The sequence below is a fragment of the Passer domesticus genome, chromosome 32, assembly GCF_036417665.1.
Source record: "Passer domesticus isolate bPasDom1 chromosome 32, bPasDom1.hap1, whole genome shotgun sequence".
Classification (NCBI taxonomy): domain Eukaryota; kingdom Metazoa; phylum Chordata; class Aves; order Passeriformes; family Passeridae; genus Passer; species Passer domesticus.
The window spans coordinates 1,299,448-1,317,217 of record NC_087505.1 but is presented as its reverse complement, the minus strand read 5'-3'; the positions used below and the strand labels follow the sequence as shown (position 1 = coordinate 1,317,217).

At 64.2% G+C, this 17,770-nt stretch overlaps 2 protein-coding genes across 2 annotated transcripts; one reads left to right on the top strand and one right to left on the bottom strand.

The window, feature by feature from the left end:
• Window positions 1–3,010: 3,010 nt before the first annotated feature.
• On the bottom strand, window positions 3,011–5,894 carry KCNJ10 (potassium inwardly rectifying channel subfamily J member 10). Its single transcript, XM_064401546.1, has 2 exons — window positions 4,385–5,894; window positions 3,011–4,330 (listed from the first exon to the last, which is right to left on the bottom strand). The coding sequence occupies exon 1, from the start codon at window positions 5,884–5,886 to the stop codon at window positions 4,717–4,719; it is 1,170 nt and encodes a 389-aa protein (XP_064257616.1). The 5' UTR covers window positions 5,887–5,894; the 3' UTR covers window positions 3,011–4,330; window positions 4,385–4,716.
• An 8,437-nt stretch (window positions 5,895–14,331) lies between these two features.
• On the top strand, window positions 14,332–17,617 carry LOC135288205 (G protein-activated inward rectifier potassium channel 3-like). The gene is given in 4 exon segments (XM_064401547.1): window positions 14,332–14,429; window positions 15,538–16,179; window positions 16,181–16,481; window positions 16,655–17,617. Coding segments are annotated over 3 exon segments (1,119 nt in total). The 5' UTR covers window positions 14,332–14,429; window positions 15,538–15,546; the 3' UTR covers window positions 16,840–17,617.
• Window positions 17,618–17,770: the final 153 nt, after the last annotated feature.

Genomic DNA, 17,770 nt, shown 5'->3' with positions numbered 1-17,770 from the left:
CCTGCTGTCACCCCGGTGTCACCCCTGTCCCTGGGGTGTCCCCGGTGGGCACAGAGGGGACACGGGGGGTGGCACATCCCAAAAATCCCGATTTCCCCGCAGCGCCGGCGGGAAGAAGGTGATTTACAGCCAGCCCTCGCGGCGCAGCGAGGTGAGGACACGGGGACACCTGGGGACACCTGGGGACACCTGGGGACACCCTGGGGACACCCTGGGGACACCTGGGGACACCCTGGGGACACCCTAGGGACACCAGGGGACACCCTGGGGACACCCTGGGGACACCAGGGGACACCCTAGGGACACCCTAGGGACACCAGGGGACACCTGGGGACACCAGGGGACACCCTGGGGACACCTGGGGACACCCTGGGGACACCAGGGGACACCCTGGGGACACCTGGGGACACCTGGGGACACCCTGGGGACACCTGGGGACACCTGGGGACACCTGGGGACACCAGGGGACACCCTGGGGACACCTGGGGACACCTGGGGACACCCTGGGGACACCCTAGGGACACCAGGGGACACCCTGGGGACACCTGGGGACACCCTGGGGACACCCTGGGGACACCGGGACCTGCCACCGCCCTGGCAGGGACACCCCGGTGTCCCCAGTGTCCCGTGGCAGGAGGGTCCTGGGGGGTGAAGGGGGGATGGTGTCACCTGTGGTGTCCCCATTGGTGTCACCGTGTCCCCAGTAATGTCCTCATTGGTGTCCCCATGTCCCCAGTGGTGTCCCCATGGATGTCACCGTGTCCCCATTGATGTCACCGTGTCCCCAGTGGTGTCCCCATTGCTGTTCCCATGTCCCCAGTGATGTCCCCATGTCCCCATGGATGTCCCCATGTCCCTGGGGGTGGTGGGGGAGGGAGGGGCTCACGGGGTTCCCTGTCCCCATTAACATCCCCATTAGTGTCCCCATTGATGCCCCATCACTGTCCCCATCAATGTCCCTTTACTGTCCCCATTAATGGTTCTGTCACTGTCCTGTCCCCATGAATGTCCCCATGTCCCCATGGCTGTCCCCGTGTCCCCATGACTGTCCCTGCCAATGTCGCCATGTCCCTCTTGATGTCCCCATGGCTGTCCCCATCAATGTCTCCATGTCCCCATGGCTGTCCCAATGTCCCCATCCCTGTCCCCATCAATGTCCCCATGGCTGTCCCCATGTCCCCATCAATGTCCCCATCCCTGTCCCCATCAATGTCCCCATGTCCCTGTGACTGTCCCCGTGTCCCCATGGCTGTCCCCATGACTGTCCCCGTGTCCCCATCGATGTCCCCATCAATGTCCCCATCAATGTCCCCGTGTCCCCATCGATGTCCCTGTGTCCCGATATCCCCGTGTCCCCATGGCTGTCCCCATCGATGTCCCCATGGCTGTCCCCGTGTCCCCATCAATGTCCCCATCAATGTCCCCATCGATGTCCCCATTGATGTCCCCGTGTCCCCATGGCTGTCCCCGTGTCCCCATCAATGTCCCCGTGTCCCCATCAATGTCCCCATCGATGTCCCTGTGTCCCGATATCCCCATGTCCCCATGGCTGTCCCCATGGCTGTCGCCGTGTCCCCATCAATGTCCCCATGTCCCTGTGACTGTCCCCGTGTCCCCATCAATGTCCCCATGGCTGTCCCCGTGTCCCCATTGATGTCCCCGTGTCTGTCCCCGTGTCCCCGCAGGGCGAGTTCAAGCAAACCTCCTCGTTCCTGGTGTGATGCCGTCCCCGCCACCCCCGGAGACCTCTCCCAATTCCCGGAATTCCTGAAAGATTTTGGGAATTCCGGCGGGATTTTTGGGAGTTCCGCAGGATTTTTTGGGAATTCTGCGGGATTTGGGAAGTTCCTGAAGGATTTTTGGGAATTCTGCGGGATTTTGGGAGTTCCCGCAGGATTTTGAGAATTCTCGTGGGGTTTTGGGAGTTCCCAAAGGATTTTTGGTATTCCCGCGGGAGTTTGGGAATTCCCACAGGATTTTGGGAATTCCTGCAGGATTTTGGAATTCCCGCGGGATTTTGGGAATTCCTGCAGGATTTTGGGAATTCCTGCAGGATTTTGGGAATTCCCACGGGATTTTGGCCGCGTTTTTTTTTAAAGCCTCACCGGTGCCTTCGCCGCCGCTGCCTCTGGGACCTGGGGGGGGCTGGGGGGTCCCCGTGTCCCCTCTTTGTGTCCCCTTTGTCCCCCCCATTGTCCCCTCCCATCCCCCCTCCTCCCCCTTTTTGTCCCCTTTGTCCCCCCCTCGTCCCCTCCCCTCGTTGCTCCTTTGTCCCCCTTGTCCCCTCCCCCCCACTGTCCCCTCCCTGTCCCCGGGGGGCTCCGGGAGGGGGCGGGGCCGGTGCCACCACCTGGGGACACCGGCAGTGTCCCACTGGTCCCAGTGGCCCCCCCGTACTGGGAGCGTGGGGGGGGTACTGGAAATAAACCTGTGTCCTTTACCTGGCCTGGTGACACTGGGGACACTGGGGGGACATGAAAGGGACACTGGGGACACTGGGGGGACACTGGGGGGACATGAAAGGGACACTGGGGGGACACTGGGGACACTGGGGACACTGGGGGGGACATGAAAGGGACACTGGGGGGACACTGGGGACACTGGGGGGACATGAAAGGGACACTGGGGGGATACTGGGGACACTGGGGACACTGGGGGGGACATGAAAGGGACACTGGGGGGACCCTGGGGACACGGAGGGCGCCAGCACCCTGGGGGACATTTCGAGGGGGTCCCTGGGGACATTTGGGGACACTGGGGGGTGTCCCTGAGGACAGTGAGGAGACATTCTGGGGACATTGGGTGGGTCCCTGGTGACACTGGGGGACCCTTTTGGGGGGCGTTTGGGACCCCTGGGGGCGTTTTGGGGGTCCCTGGGGGCTGAGGTGACGTTGGGGACATTGGAGGAGGTTTAGGAGGACCCTGGGGACCCTGGGAGTCACCGGGGAACGCCTTGGGGGGGACATTTGGGGACATCGGGGGACGCAGTGGGGACACCGGGGACACCCCCCACCATCGACGTCACCTTTATTGAACTCCTGCCCCTCCCCCCCCGCCCCCAAACCGAGCTCGGGCCCCCCCAGGGTGGGGGAGGGGGGGGTCCCGTGGGGGGGGGGTCCCGCTCCTTCCTCGTTACTGACACCTTTAATTAGTGGCACTAATTGCCCCGGCGCGGGGGGGCCGCGTTAATTGCGGGGTCTACGTTAAGCAGCAGCGACGGGCGGGGGGGGGGAGGGGACCCCGGCCCGGGGGGGGGAGGGGACACGGTGGCCGATTATCGGTGACACCCCGGGGGGACCCCCCGACACTGCCCGGAGTGGGGGGGACAGGGAGGGTCCAGCGCTCGGGGGGGTCTGGGGGGGGGTCTCCTGCCTCAGTTTCCCCTGGCAGGGGGGGGAGCAGCGGCGCCCTGGGGGCTGGTGACACCTCCAGGGCTTGGTGGCAATTCTAGGCGTTGGTGGCACTTCGGGGCTGGTGGCACCTCCAGGGGTTGGTGGCACTTTGGGGCACGGGGGACTGGTGTCACCTCTGGGGACTGGTGCCATCTTAGGGCTGGTGGCACCTCCAGGGCTTGGTGGCACTTTGGGGCTGGTGTCACCCCCAGGTCATGGTGGCACTTTGGGGCTGGTGTCACCTCCAGGGCTTGGTGACACCTCCAGATGGTGACACTTCCAGGCATTGGTGACACCTCCAGGCATTGCTGGAGTCTTGGCTGGTGGCTCTTCTGGGCGTTAGTGACACTTTGGGGCTGGTGGCACTTCCAGATGTTGGTGGTGGCACCTCCAGTGGTCAGTGACACCTCCAGGGCTTAGTGACATGTCCAGACATTGGTGGCATCTTGGGAGTGGTGGCACTTCCAGATGTTGGTGACACTTCCAGGCATTGGTGGCACTTTGGGGCTGGTGTCACGTCTGGGCTGATGTCACCTTCAAGCATTGGTGATGTCTCCAGCCACTAGTGTCACTTTGGGGCTGATGGCACCTCCAGATGTTGGTGACACCTCCAGGGGTTGGTGACACTTTGGGACTGGTGGCAGCTCCAGCTGTTTGTGTCCCCTTGGGGCTGGTGACACTTCCAGACTTGGTGACACTCTGAGGCTGGTGACACCTCCAGGTGCTGGTGACACTCTGGGGCTGGTGGCACCTGCAGGACTGGTGACACTTCCACATCTGGTGACACTCTGAGGCTGGTGACACCTGAGACCTCCAGGCATTGGTGACACCTCCAGACTTGATGACACCTCCAGGGCTTGTGGCACCTCCAGATGTTGGTGTCCCCTTGAATCTGGTGACACCCCCAGCTGCTGGTGTCCCTTTGGGGCTGGTGACACCTCCAGCACTGGTGACACCCCCAGATCTTGGTGTCCCCTTGAATCTGGTGACACCCCCAGATCTTGGTGTCCCTTTGAGGCTGGTGACACCCCCAGATCTTGGTGTCCCCTTGAATCTGGTGACACCCCCAGCTGCTGGTGTCCCTTTGGGGCTGGTGGCACCTCCAGCACTGGTGACACCCCTAGAGGTTGGTGTCCCCTTGAATCTGGTGACACCCCCAGAGGTTGGTGTCCCTTTGGGGCTGGTGGCACCCCCAGATGTTGCTGTCCCCTTGAACCTGGCGATACCTCCAGACACGGCGACACCTCCACCATCCGCCGCCACCCCCTGGCCCCGGTGCCACCTGGGGGCCGCCCCGGTGCCGGTGTCACCCCTCTGTCCCCCCTCAGACGTTGCTGATGCGGACGCTGAGCGGGGCGCCCTCCCCCTCGCGCTCCGCCTCCCGCAGCGACTCCTCCAGCTTGACCTTCTCGGGGTCCCCGAACCGCACGGCCTCGTGGTGGCAGCAGGGCGCCGCCACCTTGACCACGCGGTCGAAGAGGCTGAAGTCGGCCACGTACTTGCCGCTGGCCGACAGCGAGATGGCCGGCGTGAACTCGTAGCCCCACAGGATCTCCTCGGGCAGGTAGGACGTGCGCACCTGGCACGTGGCGCTGGTGGACTCCACGGTGCCGCTGAGGATGACCACCAGCTCGAAGTCGCCGTCCCCCGAGCGCAGGGACACGTCCCGCAGCGGGCTGGCCTCGTCCACCACGTGGTAGAAGGTCAGCGGCAGGATGAGGAAGGGGCTGTCCGAGGACGTGTCCACCTGGAAGTCCACGTTGAGCTGGTTGAGCCGGACGCTCTCGCCCTCCTTGGTGAGGTGGGTCTGCAGCAGCTTCCCGGTGACCTGGCAGCCGATCAGGAGGCTCTTCCTCATGTTGGCCACGCGGATCATCAGGCAGGTCTTGCCGTCGTGCTGCGCCACCACCGCGTTCTGGCTGAACTTGATGGTCTCGGCGCGCTTCTTGGGCCGCGCGATCTTGGCCAGGAAGGTGCCGGTGATGAAGATCTCCAGGATGGTGGTCAGCACCAGCTGGGTGATGAGCAGCACGATGGCCAGCGGGCACTCCTCGCTGATGTAGCGGAAGCCGTAGCCGATGGTGGTCTGCGACTCCAGGGAGAAGAGGAAGGCGCCGGTCAGCGTGTGCACCTGCATCACGCACGGCGTGTGGTTGGCGGGCGGCTCGAACTCCAGCAGGTCGCCGTGCGCCGCCGCCACCAGGTACCACACCACGCCGAAGGCGAACCAGGTGCCGGCGAAGGTGGCGGAGAAGAGCAGCAGCTTGTAGCGCCACTGCAGGTCGATGAAGGTGGTCCACAGGTCCTTGAGGTACAGGAAGCGCTTGTCCGAGATGTGCTCCATGCGCACGTTGCTGCGGCCATCCTTGGTCAGCACGCGGCGCCGCCGCAGCCCCGGCCCCATCAGCGGGCGGCTGTCGGTCTGCGTGGTCTGGCTGTAGTACACCTTGGTGGAGGACGTCATCTGCGGGACACGGGGACACGTGAGGGACATGTGAGGGACAGGGGAGAATGTCATCTGCGGGACACGGGGACACGTGAGGGACACGGAGGGACAGGGGAGAATGTCATCCATGGGGACATGTGAGGGACAGGTAGAGAATGTCACCTGTGGGGACACAGGGACACGGGAGGGACAAATGGAGGAGATCATCTGCGGGACACGGGGACACGTGAGGGACACGGGAGAGACAAGGGAGAATGTCATCTGTGGGGACAGGTGAGGGACAGGTAGAGAATGTCATCTGCAGGACATGGGGACATGTGAGGGACATGGAAGGGACAGGAGGAGAATGTCACCTGTGGGGACATGGGGACACATGAGGGACAAATGGAGGAGATCATCTGCGGGACACGGGGACACGTGAGGGACACGGAGGGACAGGGGGAAGAGTGTCAACTGTGGGGACATGTGAGGGACAGGTAGAGAATGTAATCTGTGGGGACACAGGGACAGGGGAGGGACACGGAGGGACAGGGGAGAATGTCAACTGTGGAGACATGGGAACACGGGAGGGAGAGGAGAGAATGTCATCTGCGGGACACGGTGACATGTGAGGGACACGGAGGGGCAGGGGAGAATGTCATCTGTGGGGACATGTGAGGGACAGGTGGAGAATGTCATCTGTGGGACATGGGGACACGAGAGGGACAGGGCGAGAATGTCATCTGCGGGGACACGGGAGGGACAGGGAGAAAATGTCAACTGTGGGGACACGGGGACATGTGAGGGACACGAGAGGGACAGGGGGAGAATGTCATCTGCGGGACACAGGGACATGTGAGGGACAAATGGAGGAGATCATCTGGGGGACACGGGAACATGTGAGCGACACAGGAGGGACAGGCAGAGAATGTCAACTGTGGGGACACAGGGACAGGTGAGGGACATTTGGAGAATGTCATCTGTGGGGACACAGGGACAAATGGAGGGACAAATGGAGGAGATCATCTGCGGGACACGGGGACACGTGAGGGACACGGAGGGACAAGGGAGAATGTCATCTGTGGGGACAGGTGAGGGACAGGTAGAGAATGTCATCTGCAGGACATGGGGACATGTGAGGGACATGGAAGGGACAGGGGGAGAATGTCACCTGTGGGGACATGGGGACACATGAGGGACAAATGGAGGAGATCATCTGCGGGACACGGGGACATGTGAGGGACACGGAGGGACAGGGGGAAGAGTGTCAACTGTGGGGACATGTGAGGGACAGGTAGAGAATGTCATCTGTGGGGATATAGGGACATGTGAGGGACAGGTGGAGAATGTCATCTGTGGGACATGGGGACACGAGAGGGACAGGGCGAGAATGTCATCTGCGGGGACATGGGAGGGACAGGGAGAAAATGTCAACTGTGGGGACACGGGGACATGTGAGGGACACGAGAGGGACAGGTAGAGAATGTCATCTGTGGGACATGGGGACACGAGAGGGACAGGGGGAGAATGTCATCTGTGGGGACACGGGGACACATGAGGGACAAATGGAGGAGATCATCTGGGGGACACGGGAACATGTGAGGGACACAGGAGGGACAGGCAGAGAATGTCATCTGTGGGGACACAGGGACAGGTGAGGGACAGGTGGGGGACAAATGGAGGACATCACCTGCGAGGACATGGGGAGATGTGAGGGACAGGTAGAGAATGTCATTTGCAGGGACATGGGAACATGTGAGGCACAGGTGGAGAACATCGTTTTTGGGGACACGGGGACACACGAGGGACAGGTGTGGCCGTGTCATCAAAGGGGACACAGGGACAGGTGATCAAGGGGGACGTGTGAGGGACAGGTGGAGGATGGCATCGGGGGGGGACCAGGGGGTCATCGCTGTAACTGTCCATCCCTCTGTCCATCCCCATGTCCCTCTGTCCGTCCCCATGTCCCTCCATCCCTCCACGTGCCCCCCCCATTCCCAAATCCCTCCGTGTCCCCTCCGTGTCCCCCCCGTGTCCCCCCTGTCCCCTGGCAGCTCCGGTGGCCGTGGAAGTGTCCCTGGCGTCCGGGAGGAAGAGGAAGGGGATGAATGGGAGGTGACAGCGACAAATGGCCGGGGGCAGCGCCAGGCGCCTCCCCGGTGTCCCCGTGTCCCGGTGTCCCCATCCCAAAAAGGCCCTTTCAGCCCCGCCAGCCTCTGGCCCCGCCGCCGTTTCCGCCGCGGAAGGGCAGCGTGCCGGGGACACGGGGACACGGGGACACCGGGAGGTGCTGGCACCGCGGGGCGTCTCCTTGGAGCCCGATGTCCCCGCGCCGGCCAAGGCTGGGGACACGAGTGGCACTGCCACTGTCCCCGCTGCGCCAGAGGAATGTCCTGGAAGGGACGGTGGCAGCCGGGATGGAGCGGGGACATCGCTGTCCCCAAAGAGGGGACACGGAGCTGCTCCTTCCCAGGTGGGCTGTGGGGGTCCCTGGGGCCACCGTGTCCCCAGAGCCACTGGGTGTCCCCAAAGCCACCGCGTGTCCTGGAGCTGCTGGGGGTCCCCAGAGCCCCCCGTGTCCCCAAAGCCACTCGGTGTCAAGTTCCTGGGGTGCCCAGGGCCCCCCATGTCCCTGAAGTCACTGTGCCCCCTAAAGGCCTCCCCGTGTCCCCAAAGCCACCATGTCCCCAGAGCCACCGTGTCCCCACCCCCTGCTTTGGGGGTCTCTGCACTCCCCTGCTCCCCTCTTTGGCCCCTGCCCCCCTTCTTTAGGCTCCTGCCCCCCCCTTTCTCCCCCCCACCCCCATTTTTGGTCTCCCTGCCGGGTTTTTGGGGTCCCCGCCCCCTCCGAGGGCCCCGCGTGCCCCCCGTGCCCCCCGGGCGTGCTCCGGTGGCCGGGCACGGCTCGGGACAAGCCGCCGCTTGTTCCCGGTGCCCGCGGCACACGCGGTTACCCATTAACCCCCCCCCCCCCACCTCCCCCGTGCCTCAGTTTCCCCTCGGGGGGTTCTGGTCACTTCGGGGGTCACCGCAAAGGCCCGGCGCGACATGGGGGGGTGCAGAAGGATTGGGGGGGGGTGCAGGAGGCCTTGGGGGGCCCCAGGGACGCGTCCCCGTTCCCCGCGTCCCGCTGGCACCGGCGGCGCGGGCACGGTTCCCACGGCACGGCGGTGCCAGGCGTGACCGGGCGCGCCGCCAGCGCCCCCCCCCCGCCCCCAAACTGGGGCGCGGGGCTGCCCCGCACTGGGGTAACTGGGATTGGGGGGGGGGGGGCGGCCCCCCAGCCCCGCGGAGGGGTCCCCCCGTTGAGGAGGGGGGCGCGGGGTGGGTGCGGCGGGGGCGGGGAGGGGGGTGGCGGTGGGGTGGCAGCGGCGGGGGGGGGGACAGGGACGGGGACAGGGACACTGGGGCCATTGTGCGGCCGGAGCCGAGGTTTCAATGGGGCTGGCGGGGGGACAAAGGCGCTTTCACGGAGCCCTCGTTAAGATGCAGAGCCCCGCGCGCCCGCCACCGCCAGCGCGGGGGTCCCGGGGGGCCCGCGACACCGCCAGGGCGGCCGAGGGGACACGGGGACCCCCCCAGTGCCACTGCCGATGCCACCGAGGGGACACGGGGACCCCCCCACTGCCACCAAGGGGACACAGGGACCCCCATCATTAATGCCACTGTCACCGAGGCGGGGCTTGTGACACTGCCAGGGCCACCGAGGGGACACAGGGACCCCCATGGTTAATGGCACTGTCACCAAGGGGGGCACAGGGACCCCCACTGCCACCCCCACTGCCAGCACAGGGGCCCTGGGGCACCTCTGACACCACCAGGGCACCAAGAGTGGCACAGAGACCCCACTGCCACCGGCATGGCCACCAAGGGGGCATCCCATCGTTACTGTCACTGTCACCTAGGGGCACAGGACCCCCATCGTTACTGTCACTGTCACCATGAGGGGCACAGGGACCCCCATGGTTAATGGCACTGTCACCGAGGGGCACAGGGACCCCCATCATTACTGTCACTGTCACCAAGGGGGGCACAGGACTCCCATCGTTACTGTCACTGTCACCATGAGGGGCACAGGGACCCCATTGTTACTGTCACTGTCACCACAGGGGTCCCCTGACCCTGCCATGGCCCCCACGGGGGCACAGGGACCCCCATCACCCACCCCAGTGTGGGTGTCAGAGGTCGCTGTCACTGTCCTTGTCCCAGGGTCCCCTGTCACTGTCAGTGCCACCATGAGGGTCCCAGGCCCCGCTGTGTGACCTGGGGGACCCCTGTCCCCCCCATGTCCCCACTGGGGGTCCTGGGGGTGTCCCCACCAAGGCCAGGATGGGGGTCCCAGGATCCCCCTCACAGCATCGGGGGACCCCAAAATGGAGCCTTAGGGAACATCCGGGATAATTCACACCCAGGATAACGCACACCTGGAATAACCCACACCCGGGATAACCCACACCTGGGATAACGCACACCCAGGATAATGCACACCCTGGATAACGCACTGCTGGGATAACCCCCACCCGGGATAATTCACACCTGGGATAACCCACTGCTGGGACAACGCACACCCGGGATAACCCATACCTGGGATAACCCACACCTGGGATAACCCACACCTGGGGTAACCCACACCCGGGATAACGCACACCCGGGATAACCCACACCTGGGATAATTCACATTTGAGATAACTCACACCCGGGATAACGCACACCTAGGATAACGCACACCCGGGATAACCCACACCTGGGATAACGCACACCCGGGATAATTCACATTTGAGATAACTCATACCTGGGATAACGCACACCCGGGATAACCCACTCCTGGGATAATTCACATTTGAGATAATTCACACCTGGGATAACCCACATCCAGGATAACCCCTTCCTGGAATAACCCAGTCCTGGGATAACCCATGCCTGGGAGAGTCTACATCCAGGACAACCCAAATTCCAGGATAACCCACAGCTGGAATAACCCACACATGGGATAACCCACACCCAGCATAACCCCCACCTGGGATAACCCACATTCCAGAATAACCCACACATGGGATAACTCACACCTGGGATAACCCACAGCTGGGATAGCCCACACCCGGGATAACCCACATCCCAGGATAAACCTCACTTGGAATAACCCACATCCCAGGGTAACCCACACCTGGGAAAACAAATTCTGGGATAACCACAGCTGGGACACGGAATAACCCACAGCTGGGATAACCCACACCTGGAATAACCCACAGCTGGGATAACCCACACCTGGGATAACCCAAATTCTGAGATAACCCACACCTGGGGTAACCCACAATCCAGAATAACCCACACATGGGATAACTCACACCTGGGATAACCCACAGCTGGGATAACCCAAATTCTGGGATAACCCACACCTGGGATAACCCACACCTGGGATAACCCAAATTCTGAGATAACCCACACCTGGGATAACCCAAATTCTGGGATAACCCACACCTGGGATAACCCAAATTCTGGGATAACCCACACCTGGGATAACCCAAATTCTGGGATAACCCACACCTGGGATAACCCACACCTGGGATAACCCAAATTCTGGGATAACCCACACCTGGGATAACCCAAATTCTGGGATAACCCACACCTGGGATAACCCAAATTCTGGGATAACCCACACCTGGGATAACCCACACCTGGGATAACCCAAATTCTGGGATAACCCACACCTGGATAACCCACACCTGGGATAACCCACAGCTGGGATACTCAGAATAATCCACACCTGGGATAACCCAAATTCTGGGATAACCCACACCTGGGATACTCAGAATAATCCACACCCAGAGTAATCCACACCTGGGACATGGGGATAAAGGGACAGGGACCTTGGGGACATCGACCTGGGGATACATGACATGGGGACATGGGATGGGGTCATGGGGCACGGGGGACATAGGGACATCAGAATAGAGGGACAGGGGGACATGGGGACATAGGACATGGAATATATGACATGGTGACTTGGGATGGGGACATGGGGCACAGGGGACAGAGGGATGGGGGGACATGGGATATAGAGACAGGGCCGTGGGAACATAGGACATGGGGACGTGGGGATGTGGAACACAGCATGTTGGGGACATGGGAGAGGGACACAGGATCTGAGGGTGTGGGGACAGGGGGACACATTGCTGTGGGGCACAGGGACAGGGGGACATGGGGTCACCGGGCTATGTGGGAATCCATATCCCATATGTCAGGGACACAGGGCCAGGGGGCCAGGGGGATACAGGGCCACAGGGACATGGCGGTACGTGACATGGGGACATCAGGACATGGGAATATGGGGACATGGGAATATGGGGACACAGGGATGTGGTGGTATATGACATGGGGACATGGGAATATGGGGACATTGGGATATGGGAATATGGGGACACAGGGATGTGGTGGTATGTGACATGGGGACATGGGAATATGGGGACATGGGAATATGGGGACACTGGGATATGGGAATATGGGAATACAGGGACACAGGGACGTGGCGGTACGTGACATGGGGACATCAGGACATGGGGACACGGCCATACACAGAAACGAGGACATGGGACTGTGGGACACAAGAATTTGGGGACTTGGGCATGAGGGACTTGGGGACACGGCGATTTGGGGACCCAGCGACGGGTGGACACGGGGATGTGGGGACACGGGGACATGGGGATACGGGGACGTGGCCTCACGGAGTCACGGGTGATGGCGACACAGCGATGTGGGGACATCGGGGCTGCGGTGCCACCGTGGGGGGGACAAGGGGTCACGGGGCTCCCCTCTGCCGTGCCGCTGCCATCCCAGCGCCACCGGCCGGTGCCCGCCGCCCTCGGGACCCCCCGGGAGGGGACGGGGGACCCCCGGGGACCCCCCCGGCCGCCCCTTACCTTGCTGGGGGGGGTCGCGGGTCCCGCCGTGCTCAGCCCGGCCGGCTCCCCATGGGCTTTATGGCTCGGCGGGGCCGCGGCGGCGGGACGGGCACCCCCCCCCCGCGGAACCGGGGAGGAGCCGCCGGGGGCGGGCCGGGGGTTAATGGGGTGGAAAAGGAGCCGGCCGGCACCGGGTCACGTTACCGGGCACGGGGGGGGCCGGGGGACCCCGCCCGCGGGCACCGGCACCGCAGTGGGGGGTCCCGGTGGGGGCACCGGGGGATGGGGGGGTGTGAGGGCATGGGGACCGGCAGTGGGGGTCCCGGTGAGGGCTCGGGAAGGGTCTCCCGGGCACCGACACCGGCGCTGGGGGTCCCGGTGGGGGCACCGGGGGTCCCGGTGGTGATGTCCAGACACCGGCCCTGTCACTTGGGGTCCCCAGCGGGGACACCGGGGGTCTCGGCGGGGTCCCCCCGGCACTGGAACCTCCAAGAGGGGTCCCGGAGGGTCGGGGCAGGGTCCCCCCGCGGGCACCGGGGAGTCCCTGGGGCTACACCGTTACCGGGGGGGTCCCGCCAAGGCCCCGGGGTCACGGCAGCCCCCACCCACGCACGGGGGTCCTGGGGATGGGACCCCTCCTCATGCCCACCCTGAGCATCCCCGTGCGGGGTCACCCCATGGGGGTCTGGGGACCGTGGGGTGTGCGGGACGGGGGTCCGTGGTCCTGTGTCCGTGTGTCCGTGGGTGGATGGTCAGTGTGTTGGTCAGTGTGTCCATGGGTGGCCGGTCAGTGTCCGTGTGTCCATGTGGGGTGGTCAGTGTGTCCGTGTGTCCGTGGGTGGCTGGTCAGTGTGTCCGTGTGTCCGCCTGTCCGTGTGTCCGTGGGTGGCCGGTCAGTGTGTCCGTGTGTCCGCCTGTCCGTGTGTCCGTGGCAGCCCCACGCCAGGCCCGCTCCGGAGGCACAAAGAGCCTTTGTCCACCGGGGGGGGAGGGGCGGGCGAGTGACCGCGGGGCCGGGGCTACCGGGGGGGGGGCGGGGCCGGACACTGGGCTGGGGGGGGCGGGGGGCAATTGAGGGGGACCCCTGGGCCAGTGATGGGGGGTCCTGGGCTAGTGGGGGCTTTGGGTGAGGGCGGGGGGCGTGGGCTGCTGCGGGGGGGCTCTGGGCTAGTGAGGGGGGGCTCTGGGCTGGCCACGGGGACCCTCGGCTGCTGACAGAGGGGGGTCTGCGCTGGAGACCCCCGGCTGTGATGGGGAGGGAGGGGCTGAGCCGAGGAGGGGGCTGGGCTAATGACGGGCACCCCCCGGCTAATTATGGGGGGGGGGCTAATCCGAGAGAGCCGGGCTAGCGAGCGGCAGCCCTGGGCTAGCGCGGGGGGGCCGGGCTGATGGAGGAGCCCCCTGGGCTAACGATGGGGGGGGGCTTGAGCCTGGGGTGGGGGGGGGCGGGCTAATGAGAAGCACCCCCGGGCTAATGATTTGGGGCTAATTACGGGGGGGTCGCGCTGATGATAGGGGCGAAACCGATGCCGGGGGGTGGGGGGGGGGGGGGGTTGGGCTAGCGCCGGCCACCCCCGGGCCAGTTGTCCGTGCGGTGGGGGGGGTGCCGGGGGGGGGGCGGGGGCTCCCGGTATTTTTATCCGCGCGCGGCCGTTGCCGGGGAACGGGGCGGGGGGGGGCCCGGAGCGCGGAGCGAGCGGGGCTGCGGCAGCGGTGAGAGCGGGGCGGGGGGCGCGGGGGGGCGGGGGGGAACGGGGGGAGCCCCCCCGAACCCGGCCGTGCCCCTCGAACCCGGCCGTGCCCCCCGAACCCGGCCGTGCCCCCCAAAACCCGGCCGTGCCCCCCCAAACCGGGGATGGGGAATGAATGGGGGGGGAGGGTGGGGGGAGTTGGGGGTGGTGCCGCAGGGACCCCCCCCCACCGCCCCCCCCCAACCCGGGGCACACGCGTGTGTAAGGGTGGGGGTGGGGGTGCGCGTGACCCGGCCGCGCGTGCACGCGCGTGTGTGTGAGCCCGGGCTGAGTGTGCAAGGGGGGAGCTCGGCGAGTGTGCAAGGCCCAGAGGGGGTTGGACACGCGGGTGTGAAGGGGACAATCGCCCCAGTCCTTCCCAGTTCCCCCAGTTTGGCACCTCCATCCTCCCATTCCTTCCCAGTTCCCCCAGTTTGAGGGCTCCACCCCCTCATTCCTCCCTCCCAGTTCCCCCAGTTTGTCACCTCCATCCCCCACTCCCCCTATCCAGTCCCTCCCCAGTCCGAGGTCTCCATCCTCCCACTCCTCCCTCCCAGTCCTCCCAGTCTGGGTGTTCCTTCCCCCCACTCCCCCCATCCCAGTCCGCCCCAGTTTGGAGGGATCATGACCAACCCAATCTCCCCAGTTTGAGTGTGCAATCCCCCCACCCCCCCATCCCAGTTCCTCCCAGTTTGAGGTCTCCACCCTCCCACCCCTCCCTCCCAGTCCCCCCAGTTTGGGACCTCCATCCCCCCCTCTCTGCCCATCCCAGTCCCCCCAGTCTGAGGGCTCCATTGCCCCAGTCCCATCCCAGTCCCCCCAGTCCTCCCAGTCCCCTCCCAGTCCCCCCAGTTGGAGGGCTCCATCGCCCAGTCCCCTCCCAGTCCCCCCAGTCTCCCCAGTCCTCCCAGTCCCCTCCCAGTCCCCCCCAGTCCTCCCAGTCCCATCCCAGTCCCCCCAGTTTGAGGCTCCATTGCCCCAGTCCCCTCCCAGTCCCCCCAGTCTCCCAGTCCTCCAGTCCCCTCCCAGTCCCCCCAGTCCCCCCAGTCCCCTCCCAGTCCCCCCAGTCCTCACCCCCTGTCCCCCCGCAGCCGCCGCCGATGGCTCAGGACAACGCCGCCTTCTGCGGGGTCCCCGAGGGGGTCCCCGCGGGGGTCCCCGCCGAGGCCAAGCCCCCTCCGCCGCCCCCCCAAGCCCCCAAGCGCCGCCCGTGGGGGGCCGGGGGGGCCGCGGCGGCGCGGAAGCGCCAGCGCTACGTGGAGAAGGACGGCAAGTGCAACGTGCAGCACGGCAACGTGCGCGAGACCTACCGCTACCTGACCGACATCTTCACCACCCTGGTGGACCTCAAGTGGCGCTTCAGCCTCCTCATCTTCATCCTGGCCTACGCCCTCACCTGGCTCTTCTTCGGCCTCATCTGGTGGGTCATCGCCTACAGCCGCGGCGACCTGGAGCACCTGGGCGACCACACCTGGACGCCGTGCGTCAACAACCTCAACGGCTTCGTGTCCGCTTTCCTGTTCTCCATCGAGACCGAGACCACCATCGGCTACGGCCACCGCGTCATCACGGACACGTGCCCCGAGGGCATCGTGCTGCTGCTGCTGCAGGCCATCCTGGGCTCCATGGTCAACGCCTTCATGGTGGGCTGCATGTTCGTCAAGATCTCGCAGCCCAACAAGCGCGCCGAGACCTTGGTGTTCTCCTCGCACGCCGTGGTGTCGCTGCGCGAACGACCGCCTGTGCCTGATGTTCCGCGTGGGCGACCTGCGCGACTCGCACATCGTGGAGGCCTCCATCCGCGCCAAGCTCATCCAGTCCAAGCAGACGCAGGAGGGCGAGTTCATCCCGCTCGACCAGACCGACCTGAGCGTGGGCTTCGAGACCGGCGACGACCGCCTCTTCCTGGTGTCGCCGCTCATCATCAGCCACGAGATCGACGAGCGCAGCCCCTTCTGGGACGTGTCGCGGGGGCAGCTGGAGAGGGACGACTTCGAGATCGTCGTCATCCTTGAGGGCATGGTGGAGGCCACAGGTAAACGGGGGTGGGGACGCCTTGGTGGTGTGGGGACATCTTGGTGGCATGGTGGAACAGGGACACCTTGGTGGCATGGGGAGACTTTGATGGTGTGGGGATGCCTTGGTGGCACGGGACGCCTTGGTGGCATGGGGACACCTCAGTGGTGTGGGGACATCTTGGTGGCACAGGGACGCCTGGGTGGCACAGGAACACAGTGTCTTTTTGTGGATATATCCATGGGGATGTCATCTCCGTGGGACACATCGTCTTTGTGGGGACGTATTTTCTTCGTGGGACACATCTGTGGGGACACCTCCATGAGGACACATCATTTCCATGGGGACATCTCATCTTGATGGGGACGCGTCCTTGAGGACACATCATCTCTGTGGGACACATCCATGGGGGACACGTCCATGAGGACACATCATCTCCATGAGGACACATCATCTTCCTGGGGACATCTCATCTCTGTGAGGACATCACCTCCATGTGGATCCATGACCTCCATGGGGACACTTCATCTCTGTGTGGATGTCATGTCCTTGGGGGACATCTCGTCTCCATAGGGACATCTCCATGAGGACACATCATCTTCTTGGGGACATCTCATCTCCATGGGGACATCATCTTCTTGGGACCCATCACCTCCATGAGGACAAACAACATCCATGGGGACACATCATGTCCATGGGGACACTTTGTCTCTGTGGTGACATCTCATCTCCATGGGGATCCATCCTGTCTGTGGGGACACCTCCATGGGGACACCTCATCTCCATGGGGGACATCTCTGCTGGGGACTTCACAGCCCCCTCTACCAGATTTGGGGTCCCCCAAAATAAGGACACAGCACAGGACCCCCCCCAGGTGGGTTTGGGGTGTCCCATGTTCTGGGGCTTCAGATCTTGAGGTGCCCCAAGCCCTGGGGGTTTCACAGACCCCTCCTACCAGAATTGGGGTTTCCTGTGTCCTGGATTCAGATATTGGGGTCCCCCGTGCCCAGAGTGATTCAGGTACTGGGGTCCCCGTGCCCAGAGTGACTCAGGTATCGGGGTGCCCCAAATTCTGGGGGTTTCACAGATCCCTCCTTCCAGAATTGAGGTTTCCTGTGTTCTGGATTCTTCAGGAATTGGGGTCCCCATGCCCAGAGTGATTCAGATATCGGGGTGCCCCTCACCCCTCCCATTTTGGGAGCCCCCCTGACCCCCGTGCCCCTCAGGGATGACGTGCCAGGTGCTCAGCTCATACCTGGTGGAAGTGGTGCTGTGGGATCAGAGTGCCCTGTGCCCTGGGGGCTTCAG

Bases quoted from the DNA above. Each gene is read 5' to 3' on its own strand.
- KCNJ10 (XM_064401546.1), bottom strand. From the start codon at position 5,886: ATGTCCCTCACGTGTCCCCGTGTCCCGCAGATGACGTCCTCCACCAAG.